The sequence below is a fragment of the Primulina tabacum genome, chromosome 11 (genome assembly GCF_025594145.1).
Source record: "Primulina tabacum isolate GXHZ01 chromosome 11, ASM2559414v2, whole genome shotgun sequence".
Classification (NCBI taxonomy): domain Eukaryota; kingdom Viridiplantae; phylum Streptophyta; class Magnoliopsida; order Lamiales; family Gesneriaceae; genus Primulina; species Primulina tabacum.
In genome coordinates this window covers 4,905,175-4,928,219 of record NC_134560.1, presented here as the reverse complement: position 1 = coordinate 4,928,219, position 23,045 = coordinate 4,905,175, and the positions used below count along the sequence as shown (strand labels likewise).

The 23,045-nt window shown below is 32.8% G+C and overlaps 2 protein-coding genes across 3 annotated transcripts; one reads left to right on the top strand and one right to left on the bottom strand.

The window, feature by feature from the left end:
* The first annotated feature begins 670 nt into the window (after nt 1-670).
* Nucleotides 671-1,706, top strand: LOC142518439 (auxin-induced protein 22D-like). The gene is made up of 4 exons (XM_075621229.1): nt 671-978; nt 1,086-1,288; nt 1,383-1,482; nt 1,630-1,706. The coding sequence occupies exons 1-4, from the start codon at nt 809-811 to the stop codon at nt 1,703-1,705; spliced, it is 549 nt and encodes a 182-aa protein (XP_075477344.1). The 5' UTR covers nt 671-808; the 3' UTR covers nt 1,706.
* An 11,140-nt stretch (nt 1,707-12,846) lies between these two features.
* LOC142517776 (putative ion channel POLLUX-like 2) lies at nt 12,847-21,298 on the bottom strand. 2 transcript variants are annotated; one of them, XM_075620218.1, is made up of 24 exons: nt 21,060-21,293; nt 20,187-20,263; nt 19,883-19,989; nt 19,383-19,675; nt 18,751-18,822; nt 17,949-18,024; nt 17,726-17,824; nt 17,499-17,653; nt 17,315-17,419; nt 16,299-16,385; nt 15,850-15,934; nt 15,633-15,780; nt 15,343-15,419; nt 15,159-15,239; nt 14,777-14,962; nt 14,578-14,691; nt 14,380-14,472; nt 14,148-14,271; nt 13,990-14,066; nt 13,829-13,876; nt 13,641-13,710; nt 13,463-13,536; nt 13,200-13,310; nt 12,847-13,122 (listed from the first exon to the last, which is right to left on the bottom strand). In XM_075620218.1, the coding sequence occupies exons 1-24, from the start codon at nt 21,134-21,136 to the stop codon at nt 13,021-13,023; spliced, it is 2,538 nt and encodes an 845-aa protein (XP_075476333.1). In that variant the 5' UTR covers nt 21,137-21,293; the 3' UTR covers nt 12,847-13,020. The 2 variants fall into 2 exon arrangements, with proteins under 2 accessions (XP_075476333.1, XP_075476334.1); XM_075620219.1 differs by lacking the exons at nt 12,847-13,122; nt 13,200-13,310; nt 13,463-13,536 and having other exon boundaries at nt 13,654-13,757; nt 21,060-21,298.
* Between the last annotated feature and the right edge of the window lie 1,747 nt (nt 21,299-23,045).

Sequence of the window (23,045 nt, the reverse complement as noted above, 5' to 3'; positions counted from 1 at the left end):
TGCAAATATTCGTTTCAAAATTTAAAAAAAATGGCAATATGGCCACCCTGCCAAGAATCATTTAGGCCTACATGCCCAATACCTAACACCCAAGTGGACCATCTCCATTCACATGGAATTCAACTCCATATCATGCCAAGCATACTACCAAAACAATGTTTAAACATGTTACTCTGTATTCATGTCGCATAAATTATTAAATTTATTACTTTATTTTCTACAAGATTATGTGTTGGTACTCACAATTCATGCATTTAAGCAAATATTATACGCTTAATATTGATTAGAGATATTAAACATTATATTCTTAAAATTTGTTTGAATTGGACCTCCAAACCATGGCAACTCATTCGACAAAATTTTATTAGGACACACAAGACAAACCCTTCATTTTTTTATCTATAAAAAAATCTTTAGAGTATCACATAATTTGGAAAAAAATAATAATAATAATAGACTTTGTATCTAATTATGAAAATTTGTTTACTTCCCCCCAAAACGCATCTTGACTGTATGGAAAAAAGTAATCCATATGGGCGGCCGAGTTTGTCCCTCTCCTGTCCCCTAAATATGGGATCCCTTGCCTCATAATTGCTGCCAATACTGCAGACATCTTAATCTTGCTTTGTCCCAAATTCATGCACTAAAACACCATTATTAACTCCAAATTCATGCACCAAATCAACTCTCATTTTTTTGTTGCCAAACGCTTTCTCCAAGAAACACACACTACAAATATTGTAAACAAAAGGGTTCGGTTCAGTTTTAGTTTTGTTCCACATACCATATATTGTTTGCTATCAAGAAAATGGAAAGTGATCTGAATTTCAAGGCAACTGAACTGAGATTGGGATTACCAGGCACGGATGAATGTGAAGAAATGGTGAAAACTCAAAAGAACAACAAGCGCGCCTTGCCTGAATCGAATAGCGGATCGGAGGTCGCTTCTTCTGCACCCGAAATCCCACCAGCGCCCAAGTAAGAGACCCATTAATTGCCTCTCATCTTTTAGCGGTGGTATCATATATTACTTATAAGTAACTGACATGTTTGGTTGGTGAATGGTGATTACTTACTGGTTCCAGGGCACAGATAGTCGGATGGCCGCCGGTGAGGTCTTACCGGAAAAGCAATGTCCAGATGAAGATGCATTCTGAATCTGAACCAGGGATTTACGTGAAAGTTAGCATGGATGGTGTCCCTTACCTTAGAAAGATTGATCTCAAAGTTTACGATGGATACTCACAACTCCTCCGGGCTTTAGAAAATATGTTCAAACTCTCAATAGGTAAGGGATATATGTATGTTTTCATTTCTTTTCTTCCCGGTTAGTAATGATTATTGGGATTGCTCTTAACACATGCTGTAATTTGGTCGATTAGGGGAATATTCAGAGAGGGGAGGGTACAAAGGATCGGAATATTCACCTGCATATGAAGATAAAGATGGTGATTTGATGCTTGTTGGAGATGTTCCATGGGAGTGAGTTCCCTAATATTCCCTATCTAAATCTCTCCTATCTTCACATATATGTAAAAATAGAAAATAACTGTAGCTTTTATATAAATTTCTCCGGACAAGCAGATTCGACCACGCACATTTTCTTATGCATAAAGTATTATTTTGCAGTATGTTCAAGTCATCCTGCAAGAAACTGAGGATCATGAAAGGATCAGAAGCCAAAGTATTAGGCTTTGGTGCATAAGGAGACACTTAATTCTTGGATTAATTGGTTTTATTTAAAATGTGACCAAAACAGAAAAAAATGAGGCCCTCTCACGGGAGAGAGAATCATGATTACTACTATTCAGAGTTCACCAAGAACTCTAGATTTTGAAGTTCCTTTGTATTCAACAATTTTCTGCAACCTCAACTGGGAGGAGATACATAGAAATTACAAATATTTTCATACCATTTCTTTTTCTTTAAAAAATGCTTTTGAGTTATTTTGATTTTCAATGTTATGCTTGTAACAAATCCATCTGCAAGCAATTGTACAAAGATATGCATATATACATCCTTAGGATTTGGATTTTGGTTATGTTTTCTTCATTCAAGAACGTGTGTTTGCATTGTGATCTTGAATATGGCATTTGCTGGGAAATTGAATACAAAGGAATCAATATTATTTGTATCTCAGTATTGAATAAATGTTTTTATCCCAAGATCCACGTGAATTATTTCCGGCTCAATCACAAAGGGGAGAAGGGAGAAAATTCTAGAACGAAAAAGTCCGCCACTCGTTATTTAAAATATATGTACGAAATTTTGATCATATTTAAATGAATTAAAACATAGCTAACAACATTTATCAATTGAAACAAACCAAGCCACGAAAAATAAAAAATCATGACCATAGACGTTATGTGAATCGGATAATTTATCTTATCCACTTGACACACTTTTCAATATGCTTCTTGGTTGATTTTGACAACTCAACAACTCTTTGTCGTATTTTGTTAGAATATACATATAACCATTAACAAGTATCTGATCACTTTTAACATCTATTATGTTATTTAATTTACAATCCTCACCTAGGATCTGATATAATCGTAGTTTGTTTTCTTATCACGACATTTTTTTAGTTTTCTACATTGTTTTTATCTGATGATCTTATTTTTTAGACTAATTGTTTTGTTGTGAAATGATTTTTCGTTTTTTGACAATCATATGTGAGAACATGATTTTTCTCTTTTTATAGCATTGTAAATTATTATTTGTAAGGAAATTAGGATCTTGGATTCTTGTATTAAGTGGGAATATATTGGAAATCATTGTATTAGAAATTTTATATATTGGAAATCTTTAGTATCAAGTCAATAATATTTACACCAAGGCATGCATATTTTCGAAAATTGAGAAGAAAATATACAAAATTAGAATATCATACAAGTTTAGAAGAATTAAGACATGAATATTGCAAGCAAATTTCGAAATATACAAGACATTTTTGACAAAAAAAAATGGTGGTGCTTAAAGATTGGATATTATGCAAGCTTGAGCCAAGAGAATGGAAGCAAATCCTCCCATCGCTTGCACCATATTTCGAGCCAACCAAGGGGTGGAAATCAAGAAATGAATCCCACAATTTAGGTAGCTAAATCATCAGCCATGACAAGGATATTTGGAGTCAAATTTGCTAAGATTTGGCACAATTTTGGGCATGATTTAAGTGCCAAATTTTCTTAAGAAAAATATTTGTAGTCGTGATAGATTTTCACTTATGACTAAAAATATGCATAACCTATATATTCTTCAACAACATAACCAATGAATGATGTTGCACCTTCTTCAAATATCGTGATATTTGTGATAATTTTTATATATTTAGTATCAATATTATCAACATATAGATATAAGGCTCATAAATTTTTAACAATTATTTTTCAATCACTGTGATAAAAAAAATACTTGAAAATATCTTTAAATGACTATATTTTATAATTGTGTCCTCGTTTAATTTGATAAAATTCAGAAAAGTCATCTCGTTCGTCATTTTTTGAAAGCTTTGGAACAATGATTGTGTGCGTCATGTCATGAGGATGATATAATTTCAATCTCATTTGTTGTGTCTAGAACATAATATTATATTATTTATTGAAATAAAACAAATTTTTTTCTATTGAGTTTACATTTTGTTTTATGATATTTTATATCTTGTGGAACGATTTACAAAATTAAGTACGGTATTTTAAAAATCTTGAGAAAAGACACGAATAATATAATTAAGATATGCATATGAGATATCATTCAAATATATGTCAAAGTATTTGTCTTATTCAATATCTCATATAATAATACAATTGTTTATATTTCATGAGCATTTTATGATAGTCAGAATTAATTTTACGAAATATTGTAGAATTCTATTTGAATTTCAATATTTGGCTAATTGAATTTATTTGGCGAGAAGTTTTCTATGATAGCATCAAATATCTTAGGAATTAGTTGGTTAGATACTTTGACTAAAAAAAGAGACAAAAAAAAACATTTTAGCCACCTCGAAATATATCGAGATAATATTGGAGGAAATAAAGTGAAACTGACTCAATGTCTCAATAAAATGCACAAAATTGATCTATTGTGTCCACAAAACTTTAGAATTATTCTCATGCCATTATAAATAGAATGAAAATTATGCACAGTTTGTTTTCATGTATTTTTTCTGAATGAAGAATTTTTTTCTCTTTGAAAAACTATTTTATTTTTTTAGAAATATTGACATTTTATATGGCATCCATATGTCGCAAATCATGAATAGCAACATAATCACTATATAACACTTAACGTACACATACAATTCTTCTTCATTGTGCTTCGTTGAAATTTAAATCTGAATCATTCTTGATCTTAACATTTTGATTTAAATACGATTTAATATATATGTATATGTTCCATGTTACTTAGTTAGACCTAATTTCAAATATCTATAAAAAATGTGCTTGAATTATATCATACAGAAATTAGGACATAACAATACGCTACATTATTTTTAATTTAACATGTCTTTTTTCGTCTATTATATTTGTCTTAAATTTTTTGTTCAAAATTTGACGCATTTCGTAGACTATATGTATGAAAACAAGAAATTATATATTTAATAGAAACCATTTATTACCATCTTCGTAGCACAGAAGACCCAAAATACGTGGTTTTGATTGGTGTACTCTCATATTTATTTTCATATAAACAACAAGACACATCATATAATTTAAGAAAAATCAATCACCGCCAACAATATTAACCAAAATGAGTAAAAAAATCATAACACGAACAATCTCGATAAGAGAAAAATGATAACTCAAAGTTTAAAAATAATTTATTTAGTACAATTAACAATAACAAAGAAATGAAAGTTTATACGAGCAACAAAAAGTATAAATCACTCTCAAATTAAATAATAACTCATATTATTCACAATTGGTATAAATTTTCCAATATTTTTTTCAAATAAAGAGAAGTCGTCTTATTAACGTCATTATTTTCATAGATATTCCACATTTTAAAAAAACATACAAAAGAAAAAATGGTGCCTCGAAATCATCAATAAAAATCCTTTAATAAAACCATTAATAAAAATAGTCGTAAAAATATAATATAAAGTCACACAATTTTTCTTAAACCAAAGAAAAATATTAGACCATTGACAAAAATATATCTTGCAACAACGAAGCATGCGTTAACTGGTTATATAATGAAAATTTAGATTCATGCTGTCATGCATAATCATTGAATTAGAACAAAACCGCATACCAAAAATCTACTTGATATTATATCTTTTAACAATTTATTCATGTTTGTCGTCCACAAGAGGACTCCTAAACCTGCCAAATTTTTTTAATCTACCTATTATTTTCACAATAAATAATACTACAAAAATGATATAAGCAAGCACATAAAAACTCAAATTCAAATACCTTCTCTCAATCTAAATACAAAAATTTTGAATAGAGAATACAATAATGTCGTAAAAATTCTAAATATTGATTTATAAACAGAAGTCTTGAAATACATTTGTCCCAAAAAATAAAAAATATTATCTTTTTATATTCTGAGACACAAGGTAAAAACGAAAAAATATTTCGACATTTTAAATATTTTCTAAGTCACTTCAAACTAAGTAATCTAAGCAAACAGAAAACATGCATTATGTCTTAAAAAATTAACAAAATATCTCAACAATAAAAAATTGAAAAATAACCATTTTTGTGATATATGTGGTTTTGTTTTCTATTTTATTTCGGCAAACAAACAAATCACATAATCAATCCAAACACAACACGATCAATACAAATGATATATAACGATAAAATATGTTAACACTAGGGTAAAAATTTGTAAGGCCCGAGAATTTTATCCTATTAATCTGAAATGATTTAGGGATAATTGATATGATTATAGACGGAAAGGATCGGACCGGGAAAGACGAGATAATGCATGAAAATGTGCGAGGAACAGTAGCCCTCGCGCATATGCGCGGCACAGATGTGCGCATATGCGCGACATGGGCAGAGGACCTCGCGCATATGCGCGAAGTGAGTCGCGCATATGCGCGAGCCTGTACAAGCGAAAAATCCTTCGCGAGGACAGAACACCTCGCGCATATACGCGAGAAGGGGTGCGCATATGCGCGAGGTATTGAGTTCCTATCCGACTTCGGTATTGAGTTCCTATCGACGTAGGCTACAACTGGACGTAAGTTTTGCTACGTTTTGATATGATTTGAAATTATGGTATTGTCAGAATATGATATGATTCATATATCATCTTCTTGTCATGTTAGACATCGTATAATCGAAACCAGACTGAGGAACAGATAACATATGAAATTGTTATGATTTTTAGAGTAAAGTTGAGTAAGAATTGATATCAAGATTGAGTGATTATCGAGTATAAGATGTTAGAATTGATATCTGACTGATATGGTATGGCTGGATATATTGAGATTATGATGTTATGTCATTGAACCAGAATTTGATTGAATTCTGATTATATCCAGTATTGATTGAGTGGTGTATTGATACCGTACCCTCGATATTGTTATTGTCAGATTGAGTATTGACAGGCTTTGAGTTCGAGACTTTGACAGAGTCAGAGTATCAGAAAGAAATGTATAAATTAATGTTGAGTTGGGATTGCACAACTCGAGTGAGGTTTGACTCGAGTTTTCCTAAATCACATACTTAGTTTATTGCATTGATATTTGTAATTGATGAGATTGATGGTTGTAGACTATTGATTTATAGCCACCGCATGTATTGACTGCTGATTCGCTAGTCATTGGCTAATTCGCCAAGTCACCGACTGATTCATCTAGTTATTGGCTGATTCGCTTAATTACTGGCTGATTCGTCTAGTTATTGGCTGATTCGCTTAATTCTTGACTGATTCGTCAATTCTGCGGCTGTTTCGCCCAGACACTGGATATATGGATTATATCGATGCCGTTTAGGGTTGATTCATTCCTATCGACTGAGATTCGATATAATTATCAATATCCAGACATTGGGATACCTAGGTTAGAGTTGAGTCGAGTCTGAGACGACGCGTTGTTTGAGTCGAGTCTGTGATGACTAGTTGATTTACAGTTTTATATCATTCATGTTTACTGATTGGCTGCATGTGAATGATATTTGTTATATGCTTTTGTATATGTTTTTATATGATTGCATGTTTACATTGTTTATACTGGGATTTATTCTCACCGGAGTTATCCGGCTGTTGTCTTGTTTTGTATGTGTGCATGACAACAGGTGGGACAGGTTCAGGGTTGAGAAGATGAAGAGAGATCGTGATTAGAGTGGAGGCTCCGGACTTGGATTAGAGATAGGGTTGGACACTTGATATTAGCTGTTAAACCTTAGTTGAATAAATGTATGTAGTACAGGACTTGTACTTTTATACTGAGATGTATATATGTTTTATTTCACTACGTTCCGCATTTTTAAAAAAAAATTTAGACCATGTTTTATAATTGATTAATTAGTCCCAATTATGATTAAGAACATGATTAGCGTCCGGGTCCCCACAACAGGTGGTATCAGAGCGATAGATCCTTTAGACTGAGATATAAGAGAATGAGCGGGGTAGATTGAGTTTTCTTTCCTTGCATGTGATTGCTAGCATGAGATTTATTTTAATGTTGATTTACATTGTGTATGCTAGCATGAGATTATGTTTTACTGCTTTGAAATACATGGTTACCTGATTATCTGATTTGAGTTGGTATTATGTATTATTGAGTATGAATCAGATCTGATTCATGATCAACAGTAAGATGATTAGAGAAAGATGGGAACAGATTTGTAGTATTTGAGTACTAATGTTTTGATAAGCAGATATGCCTCCACGGAGAATCCCAGAAAGGGGTAGTACTTCGACTGAACAGATAGATGTATCAGAAACTCAGATGGAAATACAGTTGGAAGAGTTTCAGTTATTTCAGCCGCCGATTCTGAGTGGTATCGAGACGTCTGAAGAGTGTGAGAACTGGTTTGATGACATAGAAATACTGTTTGATTTACTTGATTATTCAGATGAGCAGAGAATTAAACTGATATTTCACCAGTTACGAGAGACTGCCAGGAGTTGGTGAATTACAAGTAAAAGAATGCTAGAACAGAGAGGTACAGTGATTTCGTGGGAAATATTCAGAACTGAATTTTATCGAAGATTTTTCTCAGTTTCGTACCGAGAGGACTAGAAAGCAAAGTTTGAGAATTTGAGACAAGGTCAACTGGATATTGAAGAATATGTTGCTAAATTCTCTACTCTACTGTGTTTTGCTCCTAATATAATTGGGAATGATAAAGCTGTAGCGGATCAGTTCATCAGAGGATTGAACTCGGAGATAGTTGCATTGATGAATATGCAGCGACCTTATCATTTTGCTGATGCCTTGAGTAAAGCGAAGAGAGCGGAGGCGAGTCTGATTAGACAACTAAAAAGGGTGTGTGCGATGCAACCCCAGACACAACAATCCCCTCTCCGATTTGATCGCGGCAGCACGAGTGGAAAGCAAGATTTGTTGAAAGCTCGAAAGAAACCATTCAAGAAGTTAGGGAGCGGACTGAGCGGTTCAACTAGCTCCAGTGGTTCCAGCCCAAGTTATGCTGGAGTGTATTGCAGGATTTGCGGAGGGAGACATTCCACAGAGCAATGCCAGGGAGTGACTGGTAGTTGTCGTATCTGCCGACAGCCGGGACACTTTGCGAGAGTCTGTCCACAGAGAGGTTCCCGTAAATTTCAGGGAGCTGGACCATCTGGTTGTGGTGATCGAGGAACAGACCCAGAGCACACTTGATGATATAGTGGCAGGTACTGTTACTTTATGATTATATTGCATATGTATTGATATATATTGATGCATTCCTATGATTATCTTTGACTGAGTTGCATTGATACATATGATATCTGTAGGGTCTGTATTGCTGTAGTATTAATTTTTGTACCTTCTGGGAAAGAAAAATTGATATCAGAGATTTCTGTGACATATTGTATACTACAGTAAGATGAGAATGAGATCGAGTTAAATTATGATGTACTTGTGTTTTCTGATTTGATTGCATTATTGACATTAATATGCTGAACAAGTACAGAACTATTATAGATTTCTTTCAGGAGAGTATAAGATTCAGACCAGATATGGCTGATGAGTAAAGATTTCACGGTAAGGATTCTAGATTCAGAATTCCTTTGATATCTGTGTGTTGTCTATGACTCGATCGATACAGAAAGGAACAGATGGTATCCTTATGTATTCAGTAGACATACTGAAGTCGAGTCTAGCATTGGCAGATTTGCCAGTGATGTACGAGTTAGCTAATATTTGCCCAGGCAAGATTTCAGATTTGCTTTGTATCAGAAAGATAAATTGCAGAATTGAGATCAGGTACTGTTGTGCTTTAGAATTCAGTACAGAATGATATTAAATATACAGAATGACACTGAATGAATTGAAAGATCAGTAGAAGAGTACCGACCAGGAGTTACATCTGATTTAGTGTTTCTCTTTGGCATGTTTCAGTATGTTCAGAGATATTCTGTTGATTTCATGCTTGTTGTATCTATGATAGCTTAATATACTTACAGCATCTGATTGATTGAATCGAATAACTGAAGTTTGAATGGGATATTCTGAGAAATGTAATTATTGTATACAGAAATTTTTTCAGATATGAATCCTGCTTGAAACAGATTGTATTCAGAATATGCGATATCTGAAGTTAGTATACTGATTGATTTTGACACAGTTGAGATCATGATCAGTGGCTGAGAATGATACCGATATCAGAAAGATCAGAAATTTCATAAATGTCAGAAATTTATTTTTGATCTGAATTGACAGATTATCGTATACGATTGTTGTTTTGTGTCTGCCTGAGTATTGTTATATTTCTACAGCCGTATTTGATACAGAGCATTGTGAACCGTTGAGATTATATACAGTTCAATTCGAATCAGAGTTGAATTCGAGAATTTCAGTGAGTCAGAAATATGATCAGAAGGTTTAGAATTAGATTTCGATAATCAGAGCAGAGTATCGATCAGAGTGATAGATATGTGATTCGTATTGTATAAGAATGATTATCTTATAATTTCAAATGTTTCAGAATTGTACAACAGAATTTGATATCGATAGTCAGAACCGAATACCAGGTAGGTATTTTTCTTTCATTTATATTATTAACTGATTGGTTTATATCAAATCATTCGAATCTGAAATGACAGATGGTGTCAGAAACACACAGTAGTAGATTCAGTTTTCAGTTGGTGACTGTAAATATATGATAATTCGAACAGATAGTTTTGATATAGACAGATTAAATCAGTTGTGACAGAATTGGTACTGAAATGTTGGCAGAACTTGTACTGAATTGTCTGAATTCCCAATAAATGAAGACAGAAAGATAGAAATCAAAAGATTTATTACAGAATTTGTATATTTCTGACTAGACATGGGGAGTATATTTCGATGAATTTCGTAATGAGATCACTGCAATACTTTCCAGATTGTGATGTAATATGATCTTGATTGACAGATTGTTCAATCTATATCTATTAGTTTGTACCAGATAACGTACAAACATGACCAAATGACACAGATCGATGTCAGAAAAGTGGTCAGAACAACTAGAATGCCGAAGTAGAGTATATCAGATTGTGATTTTGCTTGATTTTGTGCTTTTGGCAGAATGTATAGCATAATTTTATCTATGGTTTATAGATTGACGGATAGTTGGAGTGAACTATCTAGATACTGGAGGATATCTAGGAAATGTAGTGCGGGATTTTAGCACTAGTGACCTGATGTCTTGTCACTTTACGAATTACTGTATGATGATAGCTATCAAACGAGTATTGAGATAGCCACAGATAAGACATTGTACAGTGAGTACTGCAGATCTCCGCTGAATGGGAATGATATTACGATGATATTTGAGATTGAATATGATAACAGCTGATGATATTGATTTGGTATGATTGAGTATTGACAGGCTTTGAGTTCGAGACTTCGACAGAGTCAGAGTATCAGAAAGAAAGGTATAAATTAATGTTGAGTTCGGATTGCACAACTCGAGTGAGGTTTGACTCGAGTTTCCCTAAATCACATACTTAGTTTATTGCATTGATATTTGTAATTGATGAGATTGATGGTTGTAGACTATTGATTTATAGCCACTGCATGTATTGACTGCTGATTCGCTAGTCATTGGCTGATTCGCCAAGTCACCGACTGATTCGTCTAGTTATTGGCTGATTCGCTTAATTACTGGCTGATTCGTCTAGTTATTGGCTGATTCGCTTAATTCTTGACTGATTCGTCAATTCTGCGGCTGTTTCGCCCAGACACTGGATATATGGATTATATCGATGCCGTTTAGGGTTGATTCATTCCTATCGACTGAGATTCGATATAATTATCAATATCCAGACATTGGGATCCCTATGTTAGAGTTGAGTCGAGTCTGTGATGACTAGTTGATTTACAGTTTTATATCATTCATGTTTACTGATTGGCTGCATGTGAATGATATTTGTTATATGCTTTTGTATATGTTTTTATATGATTGCATGTTTACATTGTTTATACTGGGATTTATTCTCACCGGAGTTATCCGGCTGTTGTCTTGTTTTGTATGTTGCATGACAACATGTGGGACATGTTCAGGGTTGAGAAGATGAAGTGAGATCGTGATTAGAGTGGAGGCTTCGGACTTGGATTAGATGTGTATATGTTTTATTTCACTACGTTCCGCATTTAAAAAAAAAAAATTTAGACCCTGTTTTATAATTGATTAATTAGTCCAAATTATGATTAAGAACATGATTAGCGTTCGGATCCCCACAAAATTCCTCTCATTGCAAGAACATAAAATGATCAAATGAATCATATTATTTATAAGTAATATTTATTTATCAGCATTTATAAAAAAAAGAGACTAAATAGCTTAAAAACAGTGTTTGAAATTACTTACATACAATAATTTCTCTCAATCACGTATCTCTGTTGGCACATAAAGAGTCTGAAAGTATCTTTTTTCTAAAGAGATTAAAAAAAGTTTTGTATGACCTTAATATTTATTAATAATTTATTTTTATTAAATCCGACTCATCTCCTTCGTCTTTCCATTATTACCAATCATTAATATGGTAGAGATTTTCCATGAATTTGACAACAATGTATAAATTTAAGTAACTAAAATTAAACTTAAAAGTAATTTAAAATAATAATTAGTTTGATTGAGTTAAGTACACTATTAATGATCCTATTAAACTAACATAAAGTTTTTTTAAATAACATCGTGAACATGACAAATTTGTAAAACAAAAAAATGATAAAATAGTAAGCTCACAAGTGAAAGGCATATAATTTAATATATTAATAGATAATATATCATTTAGCAATATTTATTTAGCATCGTATATCAAAAATTGACTAAATAACTTACCTTAATGTTCATAATATTAACAATTTATTTAAATTTATAACAGTATGACAGTGATTTTTTGTGAATTAATGTCAATGTAAATATTAAATAATTAATTTTAAATTTAAAAATAAAATTAAAATTAAAATAATAAATAGCTTGATTGACCCCACATGTGAGGAAAATGCAAGTTTATATTATTGAAGTATTAATCTTAAATGGTCTCACATAATTCTCAGGATACTCAAATATTAGAATAGCGTAAATGCTCCATTCTTTCCATCTAGATCTTCTGATGAACAATTTTTTACATGTAAGATTTGATTTATATAGAAGGGGGATGGATGCATATTAATTAATTTATTTCAAAATACATCATTTGGAATATAGCAAGTTTGGCAGGATAAATGAATTTCATGGAAAAACAACCAAACTATTCTTTATAAAAACCTTCATTTTATTATGTTCGTAAACTATACATTTCCCATGCGACTACTATATTCCACCAATAAAGAATAAGAAAAATGGAAAGGATCAATGAGAAACGGGGTGTAAAATAATAAAGAGAACTATGAGCAACGAGATTCTATAATACCACTGGTTGTTCTCCTTCAAGCTCTGATATAACGATCAACGAGTCACTGGGGTCGAAAGTTAGATGCTCCGACTTCGGAATTGGGTTGATGACCTGCAGTATTTGAAACATAGGATCAATGTACCATTCTCATTTCAATAAATATAACCAACGAAAGGCAAGCAAGCTACCTTCTTGTTCTGTTTGACATAACCGATGGCCACTTCTCTTCGGAGATGTGCTCTTTCTGATAGCTCGTTAAACGTGGGATTTTCACCTTCTTTTTTGTAGAGACTTATATCCTGTCCAAAAATCGTGAACAATAAATACCATGAAGCTAAGTGCTGTATTGTTCGACACTTGATAGATCAATTCATGTTTCAGAAAACCAGCCAAAGTTCTCTCAAGTTTTAATACAATAAATCACAATTATCAAAATGAATGCTTTGTAAACCTTAACGTAAATTTCATCTCCCTCTGCGTTAAGAATGTCTTTCCAAACCTCGTTCAATGCACTGTTCTCTGCCACTGCCAAAAAGAAAGATGAGACTTACTAAAATCAGTTTGATGCGACAGATGATTTTTTTTTTCTTTTTTTGGTTTCGAAGATGGAGAGATGCGAATTTCTAAACCTTGAGCTGTCACAAGGCTCATTACTTCCTCTGCCGCAATATATGTGAGGGTTGGTCTGATCCTAGCAATCTATGAAGCAATGAGATTTAGCTATCAGCGATTTCTTTGAGAAATGGCCGTATAAAAGTAACATGGTGAGCGTGGCTGCATTAAAATAATCACTTTAGGTTCTTGGAAAAAAATTTACTTGCTTTCCCATTTTTGAATCCACAATTTCCACAACCAGATTTTGCACCTGCAAGATTCATCGAATTACTTTAAAAACATGAGGTAAGTTTCCATATTGCACCTTATTTGAAAACAAGTGTTAGACAAAGTAACGAGTTGGTGAATTTTAAACAACCGTACCTTTACTCCAAGCTTACCACATGTATTTTCAGCTAGAAGAAGACAATATGCTGAGTTTTTGTCTGTCCTTGATGAATCTATAAACCATTAAATTACAAGGAAAAATATCAATCAAAAACCTGAGTCAATTTGATACAAATCAGCACCATACGCCTTACCTCCAACTTGCCACTCTCTATCAGATATCACGACAATTGAAAATGGAACACCTTCTTTCTGAAACACCCTTCGAAATTTAATAATGGTTTCTTCTAAAGTGAGATGATCCATTGGATTTCCAACCTGTGATGAATGGACAGACAACAGTACCATTGGGAACGAAGGTGAATGAAACGTAATGTAAAACTTGTTTAAATGTAATGACATACTTAGGGTGTGGTGTAGTTTTACCCGGTGAGAAACTTTAACATGTTTGAGTTTCCTCTGACCAGCTAGATTATTTGCCTTATTTCTCTCATCCATCGGAACCTCTGATAGAATTTCCTGCTCTTACGCATCCAGATACGAATAAATTTGAGAAGAAAATAAAAAACTTTTCGCAAGAGAAATAGAAGATACAGAGACAGGCAAAAGTTTAACGGAGTGTACCAACACGCTGCCTGGTCCAAGATAATTGTCATATTCTTCTATCATTTTCACAACATCGTGGCGCCATCCGAGTATTAGTATGCATTCTTTTGGACCTAGTGACGAGTCTGATGCCTTCATGCAAATGTTCGGACAAAATCAATCCTTAAGCTAAGAAATGCACAATAACAGCAGTTATTCTTCACTTGGTAAGACATACCTTGGAACCTGATTTTTTTGGTCTTTTTACCATATTCTGCAGCCGCTCTCTTGTAACATCAGATGTTAGGCTTTGGAATATGTTTCCTTGATTCATGGCCTCGAGATCATTGGTCAAACTATCATTTTCTCGTGGATATGAGAGTTTTGGTTTCTTCTTTCCATGTATAGGTGCAATAAACAGAACCTACGTGTGTTGTATGAATGCTTTTTACACATGCTAGAGTGTGAAATGGAAAACCGGTACCCGATTTAGAAGACTTTTACATGATTTTGAACATATTTTCACGGCATGGTTGCTAGACAGTCAAACCCATAATCCTTACAGTAAATTGTTACGAAAATACAAACTGAAGTACATTCGCTATCCAAGATTTACATACCTTGTCAGTTACTTCCAAAATTTCTTCATCATTTGGGTGAAAACTAACCCTTCCATCCCGATAAAGCCCACAAACAACTGCCTGAAAAAGGTAAACGAAAAAAGAAAACCAAAAATTCATTGATTCAGAAACCTAAAGAAACAAATGAAATTAATATACCACATACAGAATGGTTATTATGTACCTCTTGAAAACCACACCTCAATTGCCTGTAAGTTAGCCCTGCTAAATTAGGAAAATTGCAAAGATTGAACACATTTTCTGCAATATCGAGATATCCGTGGTCAGAAATTAGCATGAGATTTAAAATCAATACGAAAGAAAAATGCATAATGTCATTCAAATCCCATGTTTTGACGTGTCAAGAGAACAGTTATATCTTTCAATTTTCTAAAGTTTTGAGAATTATTGTTCCATAGAGATAGCTGAAAAGTACATCTATCATGACAAGGAACAGAAAGGATATGGATTTACTTTGATAGTTTAGCAAGTGTTTGTATATCTTTATCAGCCCTTTTTGTCTAGAACACTGAACAAATAATTTGGATGCAACATTTTCGACAGGCTCCACTTTCAACCCTGAGATTGATTTTAGAAGCTGACAGGTGTTTGAACTTGAGACCTGTATCACAAATTAGAGTAAAACTTTACAACTCATAATATAGAAAGAGACCATCCATCTGAAACTAACCTCAACTATAGTAGGTACAGAGGTCATCATAAGAACGGGTTGAAGAGCAAGAACTGTTAGAAATGCATCCGTGTCAACTTCATATCTAACAAATTAAAGATTTAGCTTTATGTTTCAGATTTTACAAAATCAAATGCGTCAAAGACAATATCTCGATAAAATGAAAAAGGGCATAAAATACAAGCCTTGTTATAAGTCATATATGAAGAAAAGAGTGAGAAAAAATTCAGCTCTGTTGAAATATTGTGGGTGAAATGGGCATTCCTCAAACTCACTGGTCACTACTACGATTTTAGGGAGCGCTGGGAAACCAAGTTTTTTGTCAAAGCCTTCTTAATTAATAATCAAATTCAGTGAAAATACTAAAAATACTAAATAATTTTATAAACTGTTGTCAATCACATGCCCATTAAATTAAACAAGTTATCCAGGACCAATCAAGTTCTTACCGATCTCCCTTTGTTGGTAATATGATAATGGCACGTGCCTTCTTTGCTGCAGCTCTTTCAAATGACTTAGTCAAGCTTAGACTACAACTGCACCAGTAGATGTTATGTCAGCAGTCAGGCATAAAAACAACAATTGCAAAAGACTGCTTGATTCAAGATCTTTAGACAATTAAAAGAATACTGGATCTTTAAAGCGATCAATTCTTCTTGCCTCTCAGAAAAATGCAATATAAAAAGGTCATGGAAAAAATAATAGGATAATGTAATGGAAAATATAGTGAACGAATAACGCAAGCAAGAATCGTTTGCTTTTCCAGTTTACTGGCAATCATTATATGCTTCAGTAGTAATTGAAAAAAAATGAACTAGGGAAATGCAATATATATTTCCAATATTGATTGGAAAATATGTTGCTAAGTTGAGTTGTAAAATTAGGTGATAAGTCCCATTGAAATGCTAATTGTAAAGGTGCTCCAAGTTTTATTTAAATTTTATGCATAAGTTTTGTATAAAATTTTTAAAACGATTCACAAACATGTACAGCACACCCTTATGTTAAAGCCACAGATTGTCATTACAAAAGAAGAATAATATTCGAGAATGGTAACCTTTCGAGGCAAGTGTAAAACTGAGTCAATATGTTATCTATGCACAAATATTTGTCACATTCTAAATCAAAAAGTGCATAAATACCAAGGACTTGTTAAATCTCATCCTCCTCTAGACACCTGGAACCCATATGAAAAGTTCAAGCTTTTCCCATATGTGATCAGGCAACTATTATTTGTTTAGTAATTAGGTGACAATAAGAAGAACATGGCCTAATACCATAGGTACTCTTACATATTGTTAGGAATTAGGACGCTTGATAAATTTTCCTACTTGGCCATTTGTAACAACACACTGATGCTTTCAGGAAATACACAGTATGTGGACATGTTTTAGGTATTAAACTAAGAAAGATGTAATCACACCATTTGTAGGCGCTTGTTTACATCTTTTGTTAAATAATATACCTTTTTGTCAGAATATCGATATGACTGAGATCTTTAGCTATGTTGTCGGCAACTTTATCCATCTGTTTCCTTGGAAGGTCAGACAAAAGTAGGATTCTCTGTCTCCTGGAAAACGTCTTTAGATATGACAGACGGTGCATAATCTTAACGCAGTGTCTAAATGTCAATATTCATGACCAATTACCTAGCTGTAGCAGTGCCTAACCGAACAGAAAATTCATGATGCTTATTTATCTGCTTCAGGATAAAACTCAGACGACTATTAACTCCACAAATGATTATATGGTCAGTCTCCAGAACTTGTATTTGTGCCCCTTCTCTGAGCCTTTGCATGTTATTCTGCCAAAATGCTAATCAGAGGTACAACTTTCCAACAGATCTTTTGTAAAACACAGTGTATTATCAGCTTACCCTAAACTGTTCGGTCATGGTGCTCAATAGCCGAGAATAGAACAGTATGCCCCATATAGCAAGCAATAAGCCAATAACACGCTCAATTCTAGTTCTTTGCTGTAGTTGAATCAAAGAATGATTTTTAACAGATAAAGTTACGACTTCATTGTTTGTCAACCAATATGCAAGAGTTCAAAATTTTATCAAGTGACAAGATCAAATTGGCAAAGATGGATCACACTTTCAAGTGAGTTGATGATGAACACAGGCATGCCCAAGCCTCCCAAAAGCAATCCTCAAGAGACCGAGTGCTACCCCTGTACTCCGATTTGTACATTTTGCAATCAGAAAATACAAGATTCTAAATGTAAAAAAAGATTGTAGAGGCACCAAGCATAAGTAGATTATACTTAACAAAATGTATCAGATAAAGGATCAGTCGTGATTAAGCAGCAGAAAATATGTAAAAAAATATTCAAACTCATAGCTCAAGTAACTTGTCAAGTCTCAAACAAGATGAACTTATGAAGTTAAGGTGGAGCCGAACAACAATCCATAAAATTCAAAGAAAACGAAGGAAACTTTTAGTATGAAATTGGAAATTATTTCTGTCAGAAAGATTAATTGTACAAAAAAAGGGAAAAAAAAAAAAAAAAGAAGTTCCATTGACAAAAAGGCAAACATGTTCTAGCTTCTGACAGAGCAAATTTGCTAATTGTGAGGCCAATATCATCTTATAAACATGATCCTAAGCAGAGTTAAGGGTGGCTTTCAACATATTACACTGAAGCTGATCTGGTTTTAATACATAGAAAATACAAATTAATAAACTGTGTACAAAAAATTTAGCTCATTTACCACATAAAATAAGTGGACTTGGACAAAGAACAATATACTAGTACCAAGTAATTTTATAAATTTCACAAAATCCTTGGGGTAAACAAGTAATCAAATAACCAATTGAAGCTACAAAACAGAACTTGAAAAGACACAACATAACTAGTCCTCGATATTGTTCTTCAAATTAATAATCATTACGCAACCTGAACTTGAAGAAGAGGAAACCACCAATGATGACAAACGAGAAGCATGCAACGAGGAGCACAATAAAAAACCTGCATGATCCAAATTAGGTACTCCTGTTAACCAGTCAATACAATTACATAAGGTCAAATCAAGAATACTTGCAAGAAAGCATAGGTAAAATGTTCGATATATTTTCCTTTACAAAAGCATGTGGAACATAACACATATAAATCTTTTTTTTTATTGGATTGAACCTAAAACTGAAGTACTGTACCTAGTTATCAAATTCATGTTGTAATGGGCACAAATATCACACTCCCGTCTCGTATAACAAAATCCTATATATTGTACAGGACTACATTTAACTAACAAATTCTCGTGATTCACATAATTTCAACTGACATGCAAACCAATTAACAAATCTCACAATAAGTTTTCTTGGAAATTCAAGTTGGTTAAGGGCATGTTTGTGTTTTAGGACAAGCAGCCACTCATTAACCAGTAATAGTTTCACGAAATAAAAAACTTAAAAAAGTGGTATCTGACTCGTAATTCATCAAAATTAAATCATCAATGCACATAAAACACTTTACGTCAACTGAAAACTAACAACTGAAGATAACCTGAAGGTGGTGTTTGTTGTACTTACGTGGCAACGTTTCTCTCTAATTGAATGTTGAATAAATAAATTAATCGAGCGAGACTCCATTTGAGATCTTCAAATGAAGGCAATGAAACATCCAATTGAAGCGGTGTTGGTTTACTAAAGGAGTTAGACATGCAAGCAAAGGGCAAACTTGAAGTTGCAAACACTTGAATTGCACAAAAGAGTGGTTCCCGGACAACTTTCATCACCGAAGTATTGGTACATGAATGCATCATTCTGACTAAAAAACATGAGAGCGATGCCGCCAGGAGTTTTGATCTAACATACTGCACAGGCTACAATACGAATGGATTAGTCACACTGTATACCTAAAGACAGACAAAAAGTTAAAGAAATCCCAAAGATTCTCTGCTCAGGGTCCATTATACAAACAAAATCAACTCAAATTGAGTTTACTAGCATTTTTTTTGCATGCGATCTCATTTAAAAAAACTCATTTTGGACCATTTAACACGACTTAAGTTCTAAGCTGATGCACAAACCTGAGGACCATTCTTCGGGAGTATATCACTCTCACTGACAGAACCACTGGTTTTCCTTGAAGGGTCGAACTTATCCAATGTTACTTTGCAGATTATCTTCTGTTGTTCTGGAAATAAATCATAGCAAAACGAAGTAGCACATAACAGATCAAGATTGACACAAAACACTTTTCCCGATGCTCCTCTGATTACAGAAAATTTACATGAAGAATCTCTAGTAAAACAATCAGTGCAGATAATTGAAAACAGTTACAAGATGAAGAAACTTGAACTAAACGGTAAGTACACGTGGATCAAAGCTTACCTCTATTGTTTATTGAGAAATACTGTACATGCAAAGGTGAAATTACCATGCATCCGCATGAATGCAGACTTGACTTCCTGAAATTAACAATGCTGCTAGCTTTTAAAAAAAATCTCTAAACAACTAATTTACAATGATCAAGTACAAACTAATAAATTAAATCAATTATAAGGCATAGATATAAGTGGGAATGACTTTATGAAACGATGTGATGGGCTTCTCTAATTGTGTAAATCATTTTTATGAACTAAAAATGTGCAGCTCTTTCTCCTAAGCCTCACTCGTGCCAAAGATTTTACATTATCTATATCTAGGGAAACAGAGAATAAATATGCTCATAGCATGAATAATACACCAGTCTTAATCCATTATTCATAGGGCAAACTATCGGTTTCATAAACAACACTTGAAGTTTGCATGCTTTTTCAGCTGAATGTCAGTTGCCATTCAGAATTCAAATTTCATGTTTTGATCCAAAATACATGAGTTCGTCCTATTCAGCTAAAATTTTAGGTCCACTGGACACTCCCCTCTTGCAGCTGTGACATTCATAAGCAGCTTTGTTGCAATGACACTTGATACAGTTCCAGTGCTCCGGGGAAAAAAAAAATCATTAAACTATAATACCGTAATGCAATCTAACAAAGACAGAAAACGAAAACTCCTTCCGACGCATTTACACACCAAGAAAGAATAGTATCAAACAAGGGCAAGTATATTGTATGGGCTGAGATACCGATGAGCTTTTGGTTCAGAAATTTATACATACATATTGTTTGTAACTTCTCGCGTACACACGATAGATTCTCCACCTCTGTTAAACACGCACAAAGATTAAACCTTTACCCACATGAAGTAAGAATAACAGGTCACCTCTTAAAAGAAGAATTCTGATTCAATCTGGGATTTCTTGTCGAAATCCATGGCCGAAAGCTGTTTAATTGCATCATCCTTTTGAATTCGAAACTTTCTTTTCAAGCGATAAAAATCCAGATTTAAATGTACATACGGATGACACGAGTAGATAAGCAAATTCTTGAGACACTTTCAGCCCGCTAAATGCATGTTGTAGATATGAAAATCCTTCTGATAAAAAAAGCTTATAACGAACACAGAAAGTGACCCAACTTTTCACCCGACCGGCTTCATTTAATAAAAATGCCAAATTTAATTCAATCCTAAAAAAACTTTTTAAAATGTTGATTACATTTTTTTAATCCTAACAAACTAATTAAATCAAATAATGGGGAAATTCTTTTTACATGTTTTCCTTCGATTATACGAAAATTTTTATTACAGTTTTTGGGTATATTAATTCAAAATCATACTATATTAATGAACATCCCTCCAACGAAAAATAAAATATTAAATGTTGATAAAATATGACTTGTAAAAATTTGGAAAATACAGTCTTTGTCAAAGCAAAGGTTTTTGACTGATGTTATCATAAAAAAAATATTTTCACAATGATTTCTACAGCAAAATCTTGAAAAGAGTTCGATTAAAATTCTTTAAAATGAAATCGGAATGATTTGGAAGTTGTTCCATTGATCATTTACGTATGATTATCTAGAGAAAAAAATCTTCCTTTAACTGCTTATTATTACGCCTTCGAATTGCTCTCTCTCGAATCTATTGTCAAATTTTTCACTAAAAAATAAAGCAAAAATTTATGTGAGACGGTCTCACGGATCATATTTTATGAGACGGATATTTTATTTGAGTTATTAATGAAAAAAGTATTATTTTTTATGCTAAAAGTATTGATTTTTATTGTGGATATCGGTAGGATTGATCCGTCTCACAGATAAATATTTGTAAAATCGTCTCACAAGATACCTACTTTAAAAAAATAAAAGTAATCACAACCATGCTTGGCCGATTCTGTTTTGGAGAGGTTTACTTTTTTAGTTTAGGTTAAAAAATAAAAATAATATCGTTCTGAAGACAAGTTGGTCAATCCCAAAAAAGATTAAAATAATGCTCCATCTATTTCAAACATAATGGATTATCATTGTAAAACAATGTTTACAAACAAATTTTTTTATTTCATCTTTATTTAAATTATCCAACAGATGATTTCAAGATTTAATTCATAAGTCTATATTAGTAAAAAAAAAAAGAAAAAATGTTATTGATTGTCAAAATTATACTTACATATTTGAGACAATCAGGAAAAAAAATTTTTATATGATTGATATTTGGGATGAATAGAGTATTAACAAAAAACGAACAAATTACATGTTGACAATATGATGAACAAGAAAAACGTTTTTTTTTTGTTGAGAAACAATAAAGTCCGGACAAGAGACGTTTTTTGTTGTTGAGAATTTGTTGAGAAACAATAAAGTCCGAACAAGAGAAACGTTTTTTTTGTTGAGAAACAATAAAGTCCGAGAATTATAAATTATTTTTAGTGGTTCTGAATAGAATCAATATAGAATAAAATTCATTTTTATCCCGTATCTTTTGATATTGATCACAAATTCAACCCTTTTTGGAAAAAAAATAATTCATTAATACTTTTTTTGTGGACCTCAATGATATTCATCATCATCATCATCTGGGTAAATATATATGACTTAGTCCAAGGGAGAGTATTGTAATAACATTTATCTATAAAATTCAAATTCGTCATCAACATTTGAAAACAATTACAAATTTGTACGAATACATTGACATGAAAAATGATCTTTTTAAAACTACATATGTTAGGGAAGCCAAAACAACATAAAATACCAATAATTTGACAAACAAACGAGTAGGATAGCATAAATGTGAAAACAACCAATTCAATTTATATTTAAAATTAAAAAATAAAAATTTTGACATAAAAATAATATTTTTTCAACATTGAAC